Source organism: Nuphar pumila, chromosome 10, assembly GCF_984573655.1.
Source record: "Nuphar pumila chromosome 10, dmNupPumi1.hap1.1, whole genome shotgun sequence".
NCBI classification, from domain to species: domain Eukaryota; kingdom Viridiplantae; phylum Streptophyta; class Magnoliopsida; order Nymphaeales; family Nymphaeaceae; genus Nuphar; species Nuphar pumila.
The window spans coordinates 118,690,244-118,708,658 of NC_143258.1; the positions used below are offsets into that span (position 1 = coordinate 118,690,244).

Below are 18,415 nucleotides of genomic sequence, written 5' to 3' on the forward strand. Positions count from 1 at the left end.
CTGAACTGAATTGAGCTAAGTTACAATCTGATTACTTCACTACCAGCCAACCAACCCATTGTTCATTTCTTTGTGCTTTTTTGGGGCTCGAACCACAGCTTGAGCTCAAGATCAAGCCTATCTAGCATTCTTGAGTTTAGGCAAGACTAATCTCAGAATTAAACAAAATATTGAAGGACAAAGGAACTCATGCCCAAGCCAACTTGATTACAAGTGTCGACCATGTGAAACCCACATCCATCAAATGTTTGGTAGACTAAAAAAAACCCAGGATCTTTTAAAATCTTAAACTGCTGCCAATAATAGAAATGATTTCTATATCGGTAGATGAAATGGTCGGCAAAAACCCATCTACTCATGGTTTGGTTCGAATAATTGGGCCTAGTTCATGAAATTAGTCAGGCTTTACACATGATTAACCATAGTGACAAATATCGCGAGATTTATGAAAATCTCTCAATAATATCGCGAGAAATTGCCTGAAAGTTTAAAATGGCTATGAAAAAAACATAAATATCGTGATTTAAATGTGATATTTATGTTTTAAACAGCTATTTATTGTGAAAAAACCGAGTGTTTTTATTTTTAAATATTTTTTATTAATATTTCCTTATAAAAAATAATTATATATTTTTAATTGAATTTTTTATTGCAAAGATTTTGCCAAAAAAAAAAACAAGATTTATGAAAAATTTTCAATTTCTCACGAGTTTTAAAAAAATGAAATTTTGCCGAAAAAAAACTTTTATCACTATGATTCCAACAACAGCCCATTTGTTTCACTGGAAAGCAACCCTTTTGCCATGGGTCATAAAAGAAGCGCGTTTCACGGGAAAGTGGTTGCTCACGTAATGCCCTGGTGTGCCCCATTTTTTCCCCCTGGACCTGCTGATTTCTTGTAGAAAAATCTTTCTAATGGGAGAGGGTGGGGAAGCCCTTTCCCACGGGAAAGTATGCACATGAAAAAACTAGATCTGCGTGCCCTTGCTCACTAAAGGACGCAGGGCCTGTTGAACCAAACGATAAGTTAGGGGAGGTTTTTGGACATCACGAAATTCCCGATATTCCAGGAAAGGGCATGTTTGAAATGCCCCGTGATTCTTGGATTATTCTCAAGATCCTGTGAATCAGAATCACAACACTTTCTCAAGGTTAGCGAAATATGAGAAAAGTACAAACCGTGATTTTGATTGCCATTTGTACCTTGAATTTCGGTTTTTGGGAAGACCGTCTGTCCCGTTCGCCTTATGCTGGTTCAAGTGTGAGAAAACAAACGAAAAAGGCAGACGGGTGAGAGAGTGATGCAGGCTCTCTTCGGGCCCTGCCCCAGCCCCACCACAGGCAGAGCAACGCCGGCAGCACCTCTCTCCCTCTATGCCTACCAATACTGTTCTAGCAAGAGAAGAAGAACCTTCGTCTCCCCGATTAAAGCCCACCAACAGAACCACTACGACGTTCTTGGCCTCCCTCTCCGCGCCTCCCTCGAGGACATCAAACGGGCCTACCGCTCTTTGGCTCGCAAGGTCTCTCTCTCTCTCTCTCTCTTCATGTGTTTATCGAAATAGACTCCTTCCCACTTTTTCCTCTGTTTTCTCTTATTCGAAAGCGTGGATTTTGTTGGGTGTGCGGAGAAATTTCACCTGGAGACTTTGTTTATTATGAGTGGTCGAAAACCCCTTTGCTTAATCGAGATCGATTTTGTGATTTATGCACCAGAATCTTGTTTTGGATGGTTTTTATCATGTGGGTCGTTGCCAATTTGGCCATTAGTGTACATGATATTTATTGGTTTCGATTGGTGTATATGATTGCTTTTGTGGGCCATAGATCAATGCTTCTGGAACATAATCAATTTTGATCGTTGTGAACAAAATTTGAATATGTAGGTGGTTACTGATAAGTACATGTTGTCAGTGACACAAGTTACTGGTTAGAAATGTGATTTGGTGTGGTTGATGATGGGATGGACATAATTGAGTCGTTTTGTAACTGACAATTTTAGCATTATAAATTCATTGCCAGGATTGAAGCTCGACTGGATGTTTGTCCCCTGCAAGGAGCTGGAGTGTTGATTATTCTGTTAGCATGTCCTTACATGTCTTTAGGTTTTTCTCATGGAGCATGGCAACTAATTGTTGATATTTTGACATGGATTTTAGCTCAATGAATAAATGTGATTTCTTGAGGATGACTTCTATTAATGGTTTTGAGTATGCTTTTAGCGCTCCCAATGCCGTGGTTGCTCCCATTTGTGTTGATAGGACATGCATGGTTGGATTTACTATTTGTAGCTGTTTTGCAGTTGCAGGGAAATTCTTTTTGACACTGAAATGATTAGAGGATTTGGTTGTGGCATGTAGTCCTTAAAAAAGTTGAGCACAATGTTCATTAATGATTGAATATAGTCAATCTTTTAGGCCTCACCCAAAGGAAGAGTTCCACGTTTTAAAGAGACTATTGAATCAAGCAACAGTCCTTGGTTTTTTCCTGTATCTATTTAAAATTAAATGTGTTTATATACCCAACATGCTATCTCGAGACATACGGCTTTTGGGTATCTTACAACAGGAGCTCTTGTGCAAGGATAAAGCCTCTGAGTAGATTTGTTCAACATTTAATATTCTAACCAGTTTATTAGTATCATATCAAATCTTATGATACGATACAGTGTATCATAGTATCACTAGCCCATGCGATACAATATACCCCCTTGAATTGGAAAATGCAGTGTGTCAGACCGTATTGGTCCATATCAAACCATATCACATCGTTTTGTACAATACTTGCTGTATTGTAAGATACAACTATTTTCTCATTTGTTTTTGAAAATTTTCAGGTAATTTATTTTGGATCCTTTTTTCACTTTTAATGACAACTTTTTACATAAATAAGATTTTAATAGAGTTCTATTCACTTATTTTCATAAGCTATGGGAACAAAAAAAGCAGGAATTTCTTCTTAATTTATTATGATTAGTGAAGATAAGAAAGAAGTGAAGTATTATTATGGAAGAGCACAAATTATTCAACTTTTGTGCTTATTGTAATTAGTGAAACTAATTAATGATAGACATTATGAAACTTCTTTGTTTTAATGCTTACTAATGAAATGACATTATTATTACTTTTTTACTTTTTAATGTTTAATTTCATACTCTTTTGATATATGTAATGGATACATTGTTATAACATCATAATTATAACTTTTAAATTTGATAATTCTTACATATTTAATCACGCTTAATTTATTTCGTAATTAAGTCTACTTAATATTGTAGTTTGACTTCTTAAATGTGTTTTATTTCTCTTTGTGGTCATATTTTTCATTTTGTTATAGATATTTTAACTTTTATTTTTGTTTTTGAATTATGTCATTGTTATAGTTTGTTTACTTAAAACTTTTTTCTTTTGTTTGTTTTCTAATGTGACTCTTTCATAGTAAACCTTTTGTTTTGTTAGTTGTTAGTTTGTTATAATATCATTTCACATGTTATAGTAGTACATGTGTATGTTTAATTATTCATGTTGCTTAAATTTGATTTTTAAATTTCATTATATGATTGTCTCTATTTTTTTTGTTTTTTGTATACTTTTTATTTTTTTGTGATTTTAAAATGAGTTTTTCTATATCTTACAATACGGCATGATACACCCGTATCACCAACCCTTCTCATACAATAATTACAACATTGATTCTAACCATTGAATGAGATAATGTTGAAGACATCATATGCTTGACAAACAAAAGAAAAAAGCATGTATTTATCATTTAATCCAAAAAATCTTTCGAAAGATATCATTGCTAATATATGATTATATAGTTTCCATACTTGGTAATTGTTAGCATTTTTCATATGTTGGTTTTCAAGAATAAATGCAAGCATTTTTTTCAACAGGAAAATAAGATGTTTTTGTTCCTTGGCAACCACTATGATGGAGAACGAGCAAACTATTAAACTAGTAAAATTTATGTGGTGAGCAAGCTATTAGAATGGTAAAAGTACCAAGGTTGTAAAAAACGTATCATAACTCATATAGGCGAGGCCCAAAATAAGATATGTATCATCTCATAAAAAATGTATTTTTTAAATAAGAAATCCAAAAAAAATCAGAAAACTTTTAGAGAATTTATAACACAAGAATCAATGATGAATTACAAATATAAAACTATAATATCACATGTTAAAACAATTATATGCTATGAATGGCATGCATAAGACATCAAACATTCAGTAATCAAGATAATATGATGTGAATGAATGCATATTAAACAATGAAACTAAGCTAACAAGTCACAAGGTTCATAATAGTGTGTATTTACATAAACAAAAATAATATTATAAAGTGTTTTTCAATACTTAAAATTTTTACATAACCAAGTTTTTTTAAAAATTCAAACAAAAATGAACTTGATAATGTCAATCATGATTATCATCATCATCTTGTTTATCAAATCATTCATTAGCTCTTCAGGAATGAGCATAAATTGGCCCCAAGGGACCTCATATGTTTAAAAAAAATCGAAATAAGTGCAACTTAAACTGCACTTATTGTGTATCATAAGTTACGTCCCATATCAAGGCAACTCATAAGATGCAAGGGCATCTCGTTAGATACACTCGCTACAGGTAAGATAACACAATCTGAAATGTAGTGTATCATATGATACACTATGATACCGTAGACACCCCAAATTTTATCAAAAACTATTTTGAAAATTTTCTCGAACTTCAGAACCAAATTCTTGAGGAGAGCACACCGAGTTCAAGTCTTAAACTCAAACCTGGCCTAGACCAAGTCAAATCTTGGTTGAAAAGCCTTATTTGAACCAAGAACGGGCTTGGTCAAACCTCGATCCATTAGGTTCAATCTTAGTCAAGCTAGGTAAGGAAAATCTTGTGTTAAACTCAGAACAACACAATCAAACTTTGTTAAGCTAGTTAAATCTAGTCAAATTGGGTAAAACCAACTCAACTGAAACCAACCCTTTGTCAAAAAACTTACCCTAATTTAGGTAAAAAATCAAACCCTTTCCAACTATATCCCATACCTAGGGTTGACCAAATACTGATCAAAACTACGTAAGAGAGTCACCATGATGGATTACCCTACTTTGGGTCTCACGTTGTGTGCAGTCACCTAAACTTAGTCACATGGAGGTGGCTAAAAGAATTCTTCGTTATGTGAAAGGTACGATCAACGATGACCTTGTCTACAAAAAGGATACTTTTGGCCACCATGATGGATTGGAACTTGTAGTTCTTGCCTACTCTGATACCGACTGAGCCGGTGATCCCTCCACCAGACTATCCGTCATAGGATATGTAGTTTTCTTGGGTCAGCATGTAGTATCTTGGTCTATCCAAAAACAAAAGATTGTTGCACGGTCTAACACCGAAGCGGAATATCAAGCAATGGCAGCCGTAACAGCAGAAGTATTATGGACTAGACACTTGCTAGTTAATCTACATCAAGGACTTTCCCGATCACTTCTCTTTTGTGATAATAGAAGTGCGGTAGCTATTGCCACCAATCCGGTCCAACAGGAAAGATAAAACATGTGAAAATTGATCAGTATTTTGTCTGCGAAAAGGTGGAGAGTCAAGAAATTTATCCGCTGTTCATACAGGGTAAAGATAAAGTGGCAGATCTATTCACCAAACTGCTCTTTTCCTTGCGATATTGGTTTCTTAAGAGCAAACTGTCCATAGTTGTTCAAGACCCATGCACAATTTGAGAGGGGCTGTTAGAACTCTTGTGTATGAGGGTCTTTTTCGTCTTTTCTCCCTCATGTAATGTATTGTAATATCTCATAAATTTTCATGTTTTTAAGCCTAAAATTGTGTTTTTAAATTAAATATTTATATTTAATATGATAAAATCATGAAAAATAGTTATATATGAGTTGAGGTCAGCTGGGTCTGGACTTGGTCCAGAGCCCGCTGACATGATCCATAAATGTTAAGTAAAATCTATGAAATTAATTGTTTTTAACCTTTAAATTCGAGCAAAATTCAGGTTAAATTCAGGCAAAATTGAGTTAAGACCATCGTTAGATCCGGCTTCGAACGCAGATCTCGCAGGAGATCTGTTTTCTCGAAATCGGACAACGGTTGGCCCGAAAAATGCATTTTTCTAAAATGATCAGCTTCTATTTTAGACCTTTTTCTGGTTTGGATCGGACTAGACCCGCTCCGTTGGACCCATGTTAATATGGATCTGGACCCAGTCTAGGATCTATATTGAGTAGGATCTGGTCCGGGTTGAGATCTAATTGGATTGAATATGGATTTGGATCATGGATCCATAATCCATCAATGTCATTTTAAAACTAAAATGAATTTAAAGTTTAAAAAACAAACCTTTATTTTTAAGACTAAGGATGCTACCCTATACGGACACCTAGAAGGGGGTGTCCCCCCTAGAATATTCCTTTAGAATAAAAAATAAAATAAATATAAAAATTCCTAAAATCTAGAAGGATAAGGGAGTTAGAGGTAGAGTTTTACACATGGTAGAACTCTGCCCCTAAAGGGGATCTAGAAAGGGGCGTCACCCCATCTAGAGAGTTTATTAATTATAAAAAGGCTAGAACCCCCTCTCTCTCTAGAATTCGATTTCTAGAGAGTGAGGAAGAGAGAGATAGAGAGGGAAAAGAGAAGAAGATCAAACATCCATTGATTTTTCATCCTCTAGTCTTTTCAATCTTTCAAATCAAGGTACGGGTTTCTCTCTTAATCCACACGGTAAAGGGATTTGTATAAATCGTTTGAGTATGGGTTTATAGAGGAAAAAGGGAAATCTAGTATATATATTTTCTAGTTGCCGATTTCATGTTCATGAGCCTGTTATATGTATTTTCAACCCTACCGATTTCATGTTCATGGAATCCGAATACGCGTGTTTGTTCAGATTGCCGATTTCATGTTCATAAGTTTGTTACATGTATTTTCTACTTGCCAGATTCGATTTCATGCTCTTGCATCCAAAATACATATTTATATTTTCTGTTTTGTCGATTTCATGTTCATGCATCTAAAACTTGCTTTCTTTTAGTCTGCTGATTTCATTGCATGAACATGATATGATTATTTTTTGTTTTGCAGATTTCATGAGTATGAATCCTCTATGTATTTAAATTTCAGCCTGTCAATTTCATGAGTCTGAAGCATATGTGTTTATTCACTTTAGACTTCTACTGCTGATCATGTGTTAAAAATCTGATTTATATTGTATATATATATATATGTATGTATTTCAGACCATGTTTTTGAATATGAAATATATATGTCAGCCGATCCATGTCATGAATCTGACATATTTGTCAGCTGATTCATGTTGTGAATCTGATATAAAAATATATCAGTTTACCGATTCCTCTATTTAGATATGATCATGCATATGTTATATTCCAGCTAGCTGATCATGTGTAGCTGATTATGTACATGAACTTGATCATGTACATGGATTTGAGCAATACTTGTATGTTTTTTGCATAGCCGATTCATGTATATGAATCTGATCAGCATACTCTTATTTTCTGATTTGCCGATTCATGTACATGAAGTTGATCATGTACTTGAATCTGATCAACACATTATATATTTTCTGGTTAGCCGATTCATGTACATGAAGCTGATCATGTACATGAATGTGATCAACACTTATTTATGTTTTCTGTTAGTTGATTCATGTACATGAAACTTACCATCACTTATATTTTTTTTGCTTAGCTAATCATATACATGAATCTGATCAGCACTCACATACTTTCTGGTTGTCGATTCATGTACATGAAGCTGATCATATACACGAATTTGATTAACATACTTTGATATTTTTGTATAGCCGATTCATGTACACGAAGCTGATCATGTACTGATTAGCATGCATAAATATTTTTGTTAGCCGATTCGTGTACATGAAGCTGATCATGTACATGAATCCGATCTGATTGCATATATACTTTGTTAAAATATATCTATATCTATATCTATATCTATATATATTCTTCTCTATGTATTTATATCAAAATACCCAATAGGGGTATTTTGGTATTTTTTCTGTATATTTTATTTTTTTCTTAGGTTTTTCTTTTCTTATTTTTTTGTATTCTTTTATTTTTTATTTCCATTGTATTGGGACCATTGGGGCCCCCGCCCTTATAGTCGTTGGGGTTCCCGACGGTCATTAGTATGACTGTTGGGGCTCTCCAGTGACTATAATGGGAGCCCCAATGACCCCCTCTCAACTCTCCTATTTCTTCTATAAATTGAGGGGTTCTCCCTCTTGTAATATAGCTTTGCTTTCTCTCTCTTTTTCACTCATCAATAATATTTTTTCTTTGCCTTTTGGCATTTGCCCCTTAGTAGGTTTGTGTATTGTGCACATTATGATGTGCTTTTGCTACTTGGCTCTTTGTTAAACTCTTTCTAAGAGTTCTCTTATAATTTGCATTTTCACATTCTTCATTATATGGTATCAGAGCCAATTGGGTTATTTGTAATCTTGGAAGTCTTTTAAAGACTCTTGTAAGCTCTCTCTCATCTCTACCTTTTTTCGTCATCATGGAGCACGACACAAGAGTGGAGCTCTCCTTCAAGCTCAACCGATCAAATTTTTTAATGTGGGCATCGACGATGGAGAATCACCTTCGTGGAATCAAACTATGGGGCTTCGTTATGGGGACCACTTTTGATCCGACATTGAAGCTCACTAAGATCGAAGGTGGTGTAGAAAAGGCTCTTGATGGTGAGGGTCACACGCCAAAATATTGGCGTGGTTCATGAACAATGTCGACATAAAGATTTGTGCCAACATTGCTAAATTTAGAAGAGCCAATCAAGCTTGGTTCTTTCTTAATGGTATGTATACCCAAAAGGATTTAGCTAGACAATTTTTTTGTCAAAAAAAGATTAGATCCACTAAACAAGGGGACATGAGTGTTCGAGATTATTTTAGTGCTTTGTCTCCCCTTTGGGATGAACTTGTTCTTCTTGAGCCCAAGTGGGTGGCTCTGGAAGATATTGAATTAAGAAGAGAACAAATTGAAAATGAGTTTCTTTCAATTTCTTCACGGTCTTAGACCGGAATTTGAGCAACTAAAGGCATCCCTTCTTCATGAAGTTGCCCTTGCCGAAGTATGCCAAGAGGAAACATGTCTTGGTATGACTCATAAAAGTGATGAGATCTTAGTCGTTACTAGGCTGGGATCTAATGTTAAGCCCTATAGGCCTCCCCACTTTGCCAAGAATAATGGCTTTAGAAAAGGTGTTATTTGTCACTATTGTAATGAACCAAGTCTTATCAAACCGGTTTGCCCTATGCTTAAAGAAAAGTGGTCGCGGTTGAAAATATCCAAAATAAAGAAGTGAACAATAATGGAGGAAACATTAAAGACACTCTAAATCAAATCTTGAAGGCACTTTAACATCTTTTTAAGTGTTCCTCTACTTCGGGTGCCGCCATCGCAACCTCCTCATCTCCTCTAGGTATGTGGATTTTGGACTCCGGTGCTTCTTTTCACATGACACCACATAGAAATATCCTTTCTAATGTCTATTATCCCCCCATAACATCTTATGTTTCAACGGTCGATAGGACTTCTTTGAAAATTGAAAACATTGGAACACTTGATTTAAAACATTCTCAAGATTTTTTTGTTCCAAAAGTAAGGGTGGTTCCAAAAATCAACTTAAATTTATTTTTGGTCTCTCAAATTACCGATCAAGGTTGCAAAGTATCTTTCTTACCTAAAGATTGCACCATGCAGGATCTCCAGTCAGGAAAGCTGATTGGGTAAGGCCATAGGAGGGGCGATCTATATTTTATGGATTTTTTGACTCTACCATCCAAGTCATTTTGTAAATTTGTAAATGTCAAGAGTATAGAAGTTTGGCACAAGAGACTTGGCCATTCAAATTTTTCAAATATATCTCTTTTCTCCTTTTTGGAAAATTCTTGTAATGAGAAAGTTATGACTTGGTAAATTAAAAGCCACTCCATTTCCATAACGAAGTTTTGTCTCTACACGGCCGTTTCAATTGGTTCAATCCGATGTTTGGGGTCCTTCTCCCATCATGTCTAAGGGAGGTTTCTCATATTATGTAATTTTTGTGGATGATTTCACTAGATACACATGGATCTTCTTTCTAAATCGAAAATCCGATGTGTTTTTCATCTTTAAAGATTTTCATGCAATGATTAAGAATCAATTTTTAAGTAATTTATCTATTCTAAGATCAGATTCAGGAGAATATATGTCAAATGAATTTCAAACTTATTTACGACAAAATGAAAATTGTCATCAATGATCTTGTCTTAACACACCACAACAAAATGATCTTGCAGAAAGAAAACATAGGCATATTATAGAAACAACTAGAACCCTTTTAATTTATAAAAATATTCCAAAGTCTTTTTGGGTCAAAGCCGTTTTAACTTCAACATATCTTATTAATATAACTCCTTCATCATCTTTAAAAAATGTTTCTCCTTTTGAAAAACTTTAGAATATGTCTCCGGATTTTAAAAGGCTAAGACTTTTTTGTTGTAAATGTTATGTTTTTACTCAAAAAAATGATAAGCTTTTTTCAAAGGCTATTGAATGTGTTTTCTTAGGGTATAGTGAAAAACAAAAAGAATATCGATGCTTTGACTTATCAAATAATAAACTTTATATTTCAAAAGATGTTACTTTTCTTAAAGAAGAAAACAATTTTACAAATAATGAACCAAAAGAAAACATTAGCTATTCTTTCTTATTTGATTTACTACCTCGACATGATGAATCAAATTCGATTGAGAATCTTGAACTTTTCAATGATGTTGAAAATCAAAATGAACAAACTTTTAACGATGAAAGAAATGACTCCCATAAAAATATAGATGAAGATGTAACAAATAATATTCAAGTTTATACTAGAAGTGAAAATACTCATCCTTGTACTTTTGATAAATTTTCTCAAAATATATCTTTAGAAGAATCATCTCAAAGAAGGTCAAATCATATCTCTAAAGTACCAAATAGATTTGTGTCTTATGAGTCTTTTTCACCGCATTTTAAAGCTTATTTATTGGCCATCCACTCATTTTATGAATCATCTCATTACAATGATGCTAGGCAATATGCACATTGGAACATGAACTTAATGCAGTTAAGAAAGCACAAACTTAGGAAATTGTTAATCCTTTTCAAGGAAAGAAACCCATAGGATGCAGATGGGTCTTTAAGCTAAAAACGAAAAGTGATGGTTCCTTAGAAAGATATAAGGCTAGATTGGTAGCCAAAGGATATGCACAAGAGTATGGGGTAGATTATGATGAGACGTTTGCTCCGATAGCTTGAATGACAAGTGTTCAAGCTCTTATTACTATTGCTTCTATTAAAAAATGACATATTTATTAACTTGATGTTAAAAATGCCTTTTTAAATGGAGATCTTAGTGAATAGGTCTATATGGATACTCCTCCTGATATGAATTTAAATGAAAAAGTTTTGAAACCAGAAGAAAGCATTATATGGTCTTAAACAAACTCCCAAGGCTTGGTATGACAAATTTAGTAATATATTGATGAACTTGGTTTTGTCTCATGTTATACTGATACTGCTCTCTTTATTAAGAAAACAAGTGATTCTTCTTCTTTATGTTGATGATATGATCATCACAAGAAGTGACAAAGAGGGAGTAAATGACATTAAGTCTATGTTAAAGAAAACTTTTGATATGTCTGACTTGGGTTTTCTGAGATATTTTTTAGTTATTGAGGTGGCCTATTCACAGAGAGGTTATATTCTATCCCAAATGAAGCTGGCAACAAACATTTATGCTAAGTCAGGGATTTCTGATGACAAGAAAGTAGAAACTCTTGAAGTTATAAATGCCAAATTAAGACTTGAAGACGGTGTTTTACTTGATAATCTTACTCCTTATCGACAATTAATTAGATCTCTTACTTATTTGTCCATCACTCGACCGGATATCGCTCATGCTATCCATTTTGTGAACTAGTTCTAGCATGCTTCTACGATAGTTCATATGGCAGCTGTCATGAGAATTGTGCGATATATCAAGAATACTATCTCAAAAAGGCTTTTCTTATCCTCTTTTTCTTCTTTTGATTTAACTGCTTGGACTGATGCCAATTGGGTAGGTAATCTCAATGATCTAATTTAAACTACTGGTTTTTGAATTTTCTTAGGTGATTCACTTATCTCTTGGAGGTGCAAGAAGCAACATAAAATATCCTTGTCTTTAATAGAAGCTGAATATCATGTCATGACGACTACAACCATGGAGATTGTATGCCTTAGAAGTCTTCTTTGTGATATTGGGGTCATCATCTCAACTCCTTCCAAGATGGACTGTGACAACAAGAGTGCGATCTACATTGCAAGCAACCATACTTTCCATGAGCACACCAAGCATATTGAAGTGGACTGTCCCTATGTTCGAGATGAATACCTCAGGGGAACTATTGCATTACCTTTTGTTACATTAGAATATCAGTTGACTGACTTCTTCACCAAGGCGCTTCCAATTCCTCACTTCTTGTTTCTCCTTAACAAACTTTCAGTTTTCTTCCCGTAAAGATTAAGGAGGGGTGCTAATATATTAATATATATATATATTCTTCTCTATGTATTTATATCAAAATACTCGATAGGGGTATTTTGGTAATTTTGTTATATATTTTATTTTTTTACTTAGGTTTTTATTTTTTTTCTTTTTTATTTCCATTGTATTGGGACCATTGGGGGTCCCCAACAGTCATTAATATGACCGTTGGGGCTCCCCAACGACTATATTGGGAGCCCCAATGCCCCCCTCTCAACTCTCATTTTTCTTCTATAAATTGAGGGGTTCTCCCTCATGTACTGTAGCTTTGCTCTCTCTTTCACTCATCAATAATATTTTTTCTTTGCCTTTTGGCATTTTCCCTTTAGTGGGTTTGTGTATTGTGCACATTATGTGCTTGTGCTACTTGGCTCTTTGTTAAACTCTTTTTAAGAGTTTTCTTATAATTTGTATTTCCCCAGTCTTCATTACATACATATGTTAGCCAATTCATGTACATGAAGCTCATTGCATATGTGCAGTTTGTAATGATCAGGGATTATCTACCTATTTCTGTTAGCCGATTAATGTACATGAAGTTGATCGTGTGCATGTTTGCAGTCAGCTGGTCATGTACATGAATCTGATTGGAATATATATATATATATATATTGATTAGGTACATAAATATGATCCTAAACAGTTCAATTTGCAGTTTTCTTAGGATACGCATGAATCTGAAAATAATTAGATTTACGTGACTATGATCATATGCATAAATCTGATTTTGTGTAGACCAGTGTTGTGAAAAGCGTTAAGGCGTAGCGAGGCGCTCTACCAAAATCTGAGGCGAGGCATAAGCCTCGAGGTGCAAAGCGTAAGCCTCAAATTTTTTTTTTAAAACTTAAAAAAACTATAAAAATTATCTAAAATTATAAATAAATAAGAAATGCTTTATTGATGAAGCACCAACCAACACGAAATAAAAAATCTCAAATAAATACGGAAAAAATATGAGATAATTAGTATAAAGAAAAATAATGTCTATATTTTTTTATAGAAAGAAAAATTTAGACAAAACCTTAGCTTATATTAGTATCTTTTCTGGGGTACATTAATTCACGGGAAACAAAACTAGGAGACAGAATTCTGCACAAAATTTCATATCAACAATAACTAATCATACTTCACAGAATATTTGCAATGTTGAGAGAAAAAACTGAAGCAAAACATCAATGAGAGAGACATCAACTGGAGGAAATCAAGGCAACATGGATATCTTGAGAGAAAAAAATGAAAAACATAAAAACTACTTTAACTAAAATGTGATTTTTATACAAGCTCTCCAGCTCCACCAATTTAATGCAGCTCGCATATGGTATCTAACCTACCAATTACGATCTAAGAACAATTGAAGATTGATATGGGAACACCTAGAAACAAAAAAACATATTTGCAAAAAATATATTTGCGTGCAAATCTGTTGGTTATAGCAATATATGGCAGGGGCTTGGCCCCTGTCTGCTATAACCAACAGATGGCAGGGGTCGAGGCCCCTGCCTGACTAAATCATAGAATGGCCTTTGCTAGAAACAAAAAGCAGGCAAGGGCTTGGCCCCTGCCTGCTTTAACCAATAGATGGCAGGGGTCGAGCCCCTGCCTGCCTGAAACCAAGGTTTTAAAACCCGTGACTCGAAACTCGACTCGTTCTTTATTGACTCGTGACTCGGCGGGTCAACTCGGTGACTCGGACCGGGTTTTGTTAACTTTTGATTTTAAAAGAAAAACAATATATAATTTGTCTGAAACCATGTTTTTGAGTAAACATAGTCTCCAAATGTCTGTAAGAATATAAAAACAACTGCAAAGAGCTATAGAGGTTTGCTTGAATAATTGAATTTGATATCTATACAAGCACTTTGACAGTCAATTTGTCATGTGCCACAGAAATCTGGGAGTTTAAAGATTAAAAGTTTATTAGATGTAGAACAGTTGGTCACGACAAGCAAAAATTCATTAATTTTGCTAGTTTAAGTCCCGACTCCCAAACCATTTCATCAGCTTGCAGAAAGTACTAGACTCTTTTAGCCTTACTCAAGACCTGGTTCTCCATTTCAACAGTTTATCTGATTTTTCATATCAATCCCAATTTTGAGGTAAACAAGGTCTGAAACTGCAAAATAGACCATTTTTTATTTGACAAAAGCAAATGCATACAAAAATCTCCTGGTTTTGCCAATAGAGTAAGTTTTTCAATGTATGTTTTTACACAGTCAATTGTACATACAATCTATTAGAACACAATTTTTTTTTTCAAATAGTTTGTCAACATGTAAGCAAGTTTCTCAAGGGCTTCATAAATCAATGGCCTACAATATGCCAAAATTTCATGACTCAAAAAAGCATATTTTTACATAAAAAAATATGATAAAGGTGTGATTCCTAGCAAATAAACCATGTTGAACACATATATGAGGTCAGATTGCTTAGATACAACTTGCACCTATGATTTTTCAACTAGATTGTACAGACAGTAAACAGTAGACTGCATATATGTATATATATCATTACCATTTGAAACTCAAAAAACAAATTTCAAACATCCCAGAACTCGCCCGAGTCAAGCCGAGTCAGGCCGAGTCAAGCCCGAGTTTTGGCAAACCGAGTTTGCCTTGCCGGGTTGACTCGCTGGAGGCCCGAGCTGAGTCAACGAGTTGACTCGACGAGTTTTAAAACACTGCCTAAAACAATATATGGCATGGGCCTCGGCCCTTGCCTGACTGAACCATAGAATGACCCCTGCTAGAAACAAAGTCTAACGAAAATCATATATGGCAGGGGCCAAGGCCCCTACCTGACAGGGACCACAATCGGTAGGAGCCATGGGCCCTGCCTGCCAGAATAAATCGTACGGAAGGGGTCGTGCCCCTGCCTGCTACAGAGATTCAAGAGAGGGAGGCAGACACGAAGGAAAAAGAATGAAGGGGGTCGGGTTACCTGGGGTATGGCTGCTTCCGGCGTCGCAGCTGCTTCCGGCGAGAAGGAGGAGGCCGATAAGGGAGAGACGCTAGAGAGGGACGGTGAGAGGGGCTGCGAGAGAGAGGGAGAGAGAGAGACTGTGAGAAATGGGAAAGGGGCTGCGAAAGAGGGAGAGAGGCTGCGAGAGAGAGGGAGAGATTGTGAGAGACGAGAGCGAGAGGGGCTGCGAGAGACTATTTAGGGCCCCCGACCCTCGTTAGGGTCGGGGGCAAGATTTTAATTATGGTCAAATGAGGGCTTTGACCCTCATTTGACCATAATCATGAGGCGTGCGCGCCTCACCCTGAGGCATGCCTCGCCTTGAGGCGTACGCCTCAAGGCCTCTAAGGCGTACGCCTCTGTGCATTTGCGCCTTAAGCCCGCGCCTCAAGGCACAAAGGCCCTTGCCTTGAGGCGAGGCACGCTTTTTGCTCCTTGAGGCGCGTTTTTAATAACACTGGTGTAGACTGATTATATGTTTGCTGATTATATGCATAAATTTGATTATGAATAGTGTGGTCTGCCAGCTTTCTATATACATGTGTATGTGCTTGGCTTAATGTGCATTCTTTTTATGCTATGAATGCACATTGTGAACATAAAATGTGAAACTATGTGTGTTTTATGTTCACTGAAATTTTGTAATGGCATGAATCACTTTTTGATATTTTGTTAGTGGTTACGTGTGAACCACTACCACTGTGTGCTTATATAGGCCAGAAGCATGTGTTGCTCCAGTGTTATTGAACTGTTTATGCATTGCAAAATGACTTTTGAAAATTATTTATTTTCCAAATTTAATTACATTGTTAATTTGTGAGGGTCAAGGCTCACAATTGTTTTTGCATGTTGATTTGCAAAGCAATTATTGTATAAAGAACTTGAAATTGATTTAAATGGTAAAAGTGACCAAAACAATATAATTAAGCTCTTCTTGGCTGTCTTTTTTACAGTGTGAGAATATTGGATAATGGTCATGGGAGATCGTGAAGATACTAAAACTCCGCGTGCAATTGTGTACCCAGAACCCGATATGAGGTTCACGTTCCCAGCTACGATTTTAGGGAGCTTTCAGCCACTTTGCCCGTGGGTGGTGTTGTTGATTCAACTGTAGTTATTGGTGTAGAAGGTAGAAGTCATGCGCCGAAACCTAGAGAGAGAGAGAGAGAGAGAGAGAGAGAGAGAGAGAGAGAGAGAGAGAGAGAGAGCTGCACAATAAGAGAACTCGTTAATCTGTAATTAGGGCTAATCTCTATATTAAATAGAGAGAGCCCAACAGGAGAAATTACATATAAGTCCCTCATTAACTTAAAATTTCAAATAACCCCTAATCTAAGAAAACTTAAACTTAAAACATCTTAATCTCAACACTCCCCCTCAAGCTGGAGCATAGATATCAATCATGCTCAGCTTGTCACAACATTTTGAGAAATTTGGTCTAGCAAGAGGCTTTGTAAACATCTCTGCAACTTGGTTCTCTGACTTTAGATATTTGGTAGAGATATAACCAGCTTGAACCATATCTCTTACATAGTGATAGTCAACCTCAATGTGCTTTGTTCTCTCATGAAAGACAGTATTATTCGCTATATATGTGGCAGCCTTGTTATCACACATCATGGTCATAGGAGAGGAAACCTTCACCTGAAGGTCATGAAGAACAGTACAAACCCACATCAATTCAACAGCTGTTTGGGCCATAGCCCTATATTCTGATTCTGCACTCGATCTAGAAACCACATTTTGCTTCTTCTCCATGAAATCAGGTTGTCTCCCAGAAACACACAGAATCTTGTGGTAGATTTTCTATCCACTATAGATCCTGCATAGTCAATATCAGAATAGGCCACTATCTCCAGATTACCACCTTTCTTGAACAATAACCCTTTTCCAGGAGAAGATTTTAAGTACCTGAGAATCATTATAGCTGCATTCCAGTGTATCTCAGTTGGTTTGTCCATAAACTGGCTAACTTTGCTTACTGCTAAAGCAATATCCGACCTGGTAACAGTTACATACAATAGCTTGCGATAGCTCTTGCTATCAACCGATTTTGACCCTTCTTCAAACAACTGAACTTTATGGTCTATGGGAATATTTGCTGGTTTAGCTCCCAACATTCCTGTTTCCTTTAATAAGTCAAGAACATACTTCTGTTGAGACAAAACCATCCCTTCACGGTTCCTAGCAACTTCTATACCCAGAAAATATCTAAGTGAGCCAAGGTCTTTTGTAACAAAGTGTTTTTGAAGATGAGCCTTTGTGGCTTCAATATTTTTCAGATCGTCTCCTGTAAGAATGATGTCATCCACATATAGCACCATAACAACTATGCCTGAGTTAGTTTTCTTGATAATTAATGTATGATCTGTCGCTGACCTGTTGAAGCCAAAGCGTGACATCACTTCAAACAACTTTTGAAACCATGCACGAGGGCTTTGTTTCAAGCCATAAATCGCCTTTTTCAATCTACACACCTTCTGACACTCCCCCTCAACCTCGAAACCTGAAGGTTGTTGCATGTAAACTGTCTCATATAGATCCCCATATAGAAACGCATTCTTCACATCTAATTGATATAAGCTCCAACCATGATGAACAACTACTGAGAGAACAAGACGAATGGTGCCCATCCGTGCAACAGGAGAAAACGTTTCAAAGAAATCAATACCATATGTGTGAGTATATTCTTTTGCTAATAATCTGGCCTTGTACCTTTCAATAGATCCATCTGATTTGTACTTTATTATATATACCCATTTGCATCCAACAATGTCAGCATCTACTGGGGGATCAACTAAATCCCATGTATGCTGAGACACTAAAGCATCCATTTCTTCT

At 35.8% G+C, this 18,415-nt stretch overlaps 1 protein-coding gene across 3 annotated transcripts in view; it reads left to right on the top strand.

The window, feature by feature from the left end:
* Positions 1 to 679: 679 nt before the first annotated feature.
* The window catches only part of LOC149828079 (Chaperone DnaJ-domain superfamily protein), a 51,810-nt gene continuing 34,074 nt past the window's right edge, over positions 680 to 18,415 (top strand). For 2 of the 3 annotated variants that reach the window (XM_090019873.1, XM_090019874.1), the window contains exon 1: positions 681 to 1,523. In XM_090019873.1, coding sequence (XP_089875999.1) covers positions 1,302 to 1,523 — 222 coding nt within the window. In that variant the 5' untranslated portion in view covers positions 681 to 1,301. Of the gene's footprint in view, positions 1,524 to 18,415 lie in introns of all 3 variants that reach the window. The other variant, XM_090019872.1, reaches the window with a different exon arrangement.